Here is a 6,022-nt window from a genome sequence, read left to right on the forward strand (position 1 = left end):
CAGGAATGCTTTTTCCTTGGTTAGTCTCGGGCTAGATAATTTGATTCTATGGAGTCAATTAAAAAAATTTAATCCTATCAAGCAGAATTGGCATAAAACTGAAAAAAAAAAAAAAAAAACTATGCATACAATACTGTCAAATCAATGAACTTTATTGGGGAAAGAAATTCGGAGCCTCCAATTGGAAATCAAGCCTGCAAGCAATCACAATTCACATATTTTTACTTCAAAGATTAAGGATATGTTGGTTTCTGATTTGAATTTTTTTTATTTTTTTTTAAATTAATATATTTTTAGTGTTTTTAAATCAATCAAAAATAATTTTAAAAAAATAAAAAAAATATTTTTAATAATTATTTTAACATGAAAAGTTATTTGAAAAATAACCACAACATATTCTCAAATAAACTTAAAGACTTTAATTAAATTATTTTGTTTTATTTAAAAAAAATAAAGGGAAGGAAAGTTATTGTAGCCAAGGAATAAAACATTATTTACAATAAAATTGTAATTTAACAACTCAACCTTTGAATTAGCCGGTAAAAGTAAAATAATTTTTTTATCATGATATAATTATTTTTTATAAATTATATAATAAAATTACCAATTTAACCATATAATAAAATAATATAATACTTATTACTAAGAAGCATTTTGATCTTTTTAATTTTAAAAAAATTGTCAGCATGTATGGACGATTACTATGCTATTCGGGTAGCTCGTGTGAGAGGTTGTTCGACCACTAAATATTATTTTCTAGGACAGTGTTTGAAAAGTATCGGCATTCTCTATACGATAACATTGTGTGTGGACCAGACGAACCTCTAGTTTGACATTAATATTCATTTTTTTTAATTTTTTCTCTTCTCCTTAAATTCAGTGTCGATCCCTTTAAAATTTTAGACTATCCCCTTCAATTTCCTTTTCCTTCACATTTAGTTATATCCTTTTGATTACTATTTTTATTTATTTTGAATAACCTATAAAATTACAAATATTTTTTAATTTCACCCCTTTTTATTATTTAATATTTTAAATTCAGTCATTGTTCTTTTGATTACTATTTTTTTTTTATTTTGAATAATCTATAAAATTACATTTTTTTCCCAATTTCACCCCTTTTCTTTTTCTTTTTTATTTTTATAATTGCTATTTATTTTGTTTTGGATCATTTTTTAGATTTTGTCTTTACAATTTTATCCTCTATAGGTTTTTTCTGATCAATTTTGATTCTCAATCTTTTTATAGCTATCATTTTTTCTTTTGACAAGTTTTTGAAATTGATATTTTTTTTCACAATTTTATCCTTAAAAATCAAATTGATTGCGAATTAAATTTCTTGATTGAAATTGGGTCAAAGTTTTCTTGATTTATCTTAATTTAATCTTTAAACATTTAATCTATTTGAAATTGGTCTTTCTATCCTTTTTTTTTCTATTAAGTTATTATAATCTTGTGCCATGGTTGCGAGGTTTACGGGTTAACTCAAATTAACTTTTTTTTTTGTTTCTATGGGATTAATCCCGAGTTCATAACCATAGTCATTGGTTTCAAAGGTTTACACGGATTGACTCTTTTTTGGGTTTTTTAATAATTGATTTGTGGGTTTTTTTTATAATTGATTTGTTTTAAGTTTATTCTTCGACATTTGATTTATTGAAAATTAGTCTTTATATTTTTTTTTTCCTTTCATTTCTATTGGGTTATCTTGATTCTATGTCCATAGTCGTAGGATTTATGAGTTAACCACAATTGAATCATATTTTTCCTGTCGCTTTTTTAAATTAATTTTTTTCGTTTTTTTCCTTCAATATTGAGTTTTTCATTAATTGAGCTTAATAACTTTATTCAATTTATTTTTAAACATAATCATCCTATTATCACGACTAGGTTAGAGATTTTATAGTGTGACCTAGATGGATTCAAATTGATTTTTCTAAAACTTTTTTCATTTATTTTTTTTAATTTTTGTACTTTATCATTTTATTGGTTAGAAATTAAGCTTTTGATGTTTTTCTTTTTATTTTTCTTTATATAAAGTTATCATGTTCTCATTTGATTTATTAATAATTGATTTTTAATGAGATTATTTTAATTTTATATTAATAGTCACGAAGTTTCTAAATTAACCTGATTTGATTAGTTTTTTTTTGTAGTTTGATCCATCAATATTTAATTGTTTGATAATATAAGTAAGCTTAGATGAGTTTTTATGGATTTTTTTAATTATTATTTTTTTATTAGTTTATTTAGTATTATTTTATTTTTAGTGATATTATTTAGCCTATTTTTTTTTAATATTTCATTTTACATTAATATTTTTTTCTACAGACTCGCAGTCGAGAACGGGACGCAAATCTGGTAACATCTAACACGGATTGGCTTGTCAAAATAATTAATGACATAAGGTTGTGGAAATAAAACACCATATGATTCAAAATATAATATAAAATATTATAAATCACTTGTAGCGTTGCTTCTTCTCTACAACCACAGGTATCCCCATCGTAATCTCTCAGATATATACAGCAAGTTCAACTCAATTTTCGGTGATTTCAGTTGTCATTTGAGTAGCTAAGGCCAAAGCCATGGCATCCCTCCTCTTATTACTGCTCCTGTCTCCACTCTCCACCACCGCAGCCTCCAGCGGCGCTTACCCTACCATCCCCGGCAGCACGGACACCTCTTTCCCCGCTTCACAAGACAGCAAACTTATCCCAATCAGGCGTGAGGTGTATGGTGATGGGAGAATATTTGACATAACCCACAGGTACACAAGCGACATGCCGTCCATGGGATCAGAAAATGGGCTGGGTCAGTTCCTGAGGCTCCCTGCAAGCATGAAGAATGGGTCCTTCGCCAACATATCGGAGATGAAGTTGATCACTCATACTGGCACACACGTCGATGCACCTGGACATTACTATGATCATTACTTCGATGCTGGGTTTGATGTGGACACTCTTGACCTTGAAGTGCTTAATGGTAATGAAAATATTCTTATACTTACATATATAGCTAGTTGTGGTGTTTTGTTGGTTTAATCCTGTTTTTTTCTTCTCTCTTGTTAATGGGCTTGTGGAAAGGAATAAGGTTTTTGTATGGTAGATGGTGCGTATATGAGAACCTGATCGATCTTGAAATTGTTGTTTCAATAGGTCCTGGACTATTAATTGATGTTCCAAGGGGGACGAACATAACTGGTATGTTTTCCATTTTGTTCTCTGTGCATATTTTATTGTATAAATACAAACTCAGAGAATTCTCAACCTTTTTCTACCGTAGTTTTATCAGCACTGGTTTTTCTTTCTTAATTTTCTCAATGTCCTTTCTTCGGCTCTTTTGCGGGTCAACAGTAGTTTTTTTTTCTTCCTCTGTTTTTTACCAGAATTTATTCAACAGAATTGTCTCTTTTGTACAGCTGAAGTTATGAAGTCCTTACATATTCCCAAAGGAGCTCGACGTGTTCTTTTCAGGACAGAAAATACCGACAGGTAATTCTATGTGGGTTGATGTATTCACTGGCTTAAAAAAATTGCTGATTAAATTAAAATATAAGAGAATGAACAGTAAACTCAATTCAATATGAAAACACCACACCATTTAGATTATACATAATTACATTGTCAAGAAACTCTAATTGGATTAATTTTAAATATAAATAATTTTAATATTAATAGTGTACGAAACTGTTTAAAAAATATACTAAATCAACCTCAAGTAGATAGTAAAAAAAAAAATCTAAAAATAACAAGAAAAATAAAAAATTAATCCAAAAATAATAAGGAAGTAATGAAAATTCCAAAACATGAACTTCCAAGCTCTAACTTGGGCATGAAAACGACTTTAGTTGGTGCTAACTAGCTTATTTTACATAGACCCGGGTATGTCGAACGTGCTTACAAAATTTCAGAGTGATTTAACATTTGAATTAAAAATTATGCTCATTTTTATTATTTAACTGGTTTGATTAGTTCAAACTTTTTTTAGATTTATAACTGTGATGGCATATAAATTTACCTATTAAACGTAATGCATGAATTGATATGCCTTTTGCGTCAAAATGAATGATTTATATAGAAGGGATCATCTCATGCTTCAATCAAGGATAAAAAAAACTTCTTATGAGTGCATCAATCCATAGCCTAAATGGAGCCTAGAAACTACTTATGGTAAAACTTTCGATTTGTTTCATGAGTTTTCCATGGAAAAAATTGTGAGGCCAATATGCTGTAAGAACCTCAAATACGGTGGGGGCTGGCCGAGACCATTAGATTGGGTATGCTGATTGCCGATATGGGTCATAGCTATTTATTTACGTATCTGATAACTAAAAATTTCAGGCGACTTATGTTCAAAAATCAGTTCGATACAAGCTTTGTGGGATTTACAACGGATGGAGCAAAATGGTTAGTAGACAACACTGACATTAAGCTTGTTGGTAAGCTACTAACCTTTTTCAATCTAGCACTTCTGTTCTTTAGCTATGTTTTTCTCAAAAACTTCTATGCATATGTTCTTTTTCAATGTAGGAATTGATTACTTAGCTGTTGCTGCTTGGAGTGATTTGGTTCCAGCTCATCTTGTCCTTTTGGAAAGCAGGGTGAGACTAATGCAGTGTAAAGTAATTAAATGATGTTTAATTTTGACTAGCATGTTGGAGCACCTCTTCATCTTGATTAGAAGTGATTATTTAAGCTACCATCGGTTTAATTTGGATTCTTCTGCTAAGCCACCTTCAGAATTTCGATAGTGTTCTCCGCTACAGTAGAAAGTCACTTTCAATTTTGTGATGATTAGGGAACTAAATTAATTAAGGTGGTATTATTGGTATCTGTGAGCTAAAAATTTATTTTCTGTAGAAGCAATTGACCTGATTTCTCCTCATTAAAAAAACAAAAAAAGTTTAAATTTTTTGCACTGGAAAAGAATGTGTTGGACATCAACACCTAAAACTAAATATGCCTAGTATGTTTCAGGAAATCATCATTGTGGAAGGCCTAAAACTCGATGACATCCAACCTGGTGTGTATTCTATCCATTGCTTGCCTATAAGAATGCTCGGTGCTGAAGGATCACCAACGCGATGCATTCTCATCAAATGATAACTTTATATTGTAAGTTTCTGGCATCTAAAGTACTGATTCCAAACTTGATCGTAATTTTCTAAAATTATCTGTCAAAGATACAATCAAGCTTTGTGCCAGTGACATGTACATTTTTGTTTGTTTCATATACAATTAATGGATCTTTCTGAAATAAATTTTGTACCATGGCATATTAACTTCTATTTACTGCCTCATTTCTTGGAGAAAACCATGATATCAGCCCAGGGAGGTATTGAGTAGAATAAGATGGTACTAACAGCCGACCATCCTTGTGCCTCCGAGGACTCTTAACCATGGTATAGATAAGACAGTAATAATATATTTTGAGTTCTCTGTTTTACGATTTATGAATGTGTTTAATGCTATTAATTATTAGATATAGTAATTGTGAAAAACCGTTAAATGATAATCTGAGTAAAATAAACAAACTACTGAATAGATTAAATAAAAAGGATTTTAAATATTGCAATTGGATACAATAGAATAGAATATAAGATGTTATAATGTAAATTAAGTAAAAAGAAGAGTTGAGTAATAAAAATGAGAAGAAATGAGGGTCAATGTGTAGATAGGTAAAAGTTAAACTATAAATGCTCCATTTTCTTCTCTCTTTGGGCAATGTGTAGATAGATAAAAGTTAAACTATAAAAGCTCCATTTTTTTTCTCTTTTGGCCGTTAGCTTGAAAGAAAGAGGGGGAAGAATTGTGTGATATCATACTTAAATTGTCATTGATTTCACTAATTAAAATGAATAATTAGAATGATTAACTTCATTAAACATTAAGAGGGGGTGATTTTAAGGTGTTGAGATTGGAGGAAGGATTTCAAGCTAGGGTTTGAAGAGGGAGAAGAAGAAAACTTGTTTTTTCTTTCATTCTTTCATTCTTTCCTTAAATCCTTATCAAAATTCCTT

The 6,022-nt window shown here is 29.7% G+C and overlaps 1 protein-coding gene across 1 annotated transcript; it reads left to right on the forward strand.

Moving 5' to 3' along the window:
* The first annotated feature begins 2,449 nt into the window (after positions 1-2,449).
* On the forward strand, positions 2,450-5,316 carry LOC105129867 (uncharacterized). The gene is made up of 6 exons (XM_011032110.1): positions 2,450-2,985; positions 3,159-3,203; positions 3,422-3,494; positions 4,344-4,441; positions 4,533-4,603; positions 4,980-5,316. Exons 1-6 carry the CDS (start codon positions 2,589-2,591, stop codon positions 5,103-5,105), a joined length of 810 nt encoding a protein of 269 aa, XP_011030412.1. The 5' UTR covers positions 2,450-2,588; the 3' UTR covers positions 5,106-5,316.
* The last annotated feature ends 706 nt before the right edge of the window (positions 5,317-6,022 follow it).

Source organism: Populus euphratica, unplaced genomic scaffold, assembly GCF_000495115.2.
Source record: "Populus euphratica unplaced genomic scaffold, PopEup_1.0 scaffold34.1, whole genome shotgun sequence".
NCBI lineage: Eukaryota > Viridiplantae > Streptophyta > Magnoliopsida > Malpighiales > Salicaceae > Populus > Populus euphratica.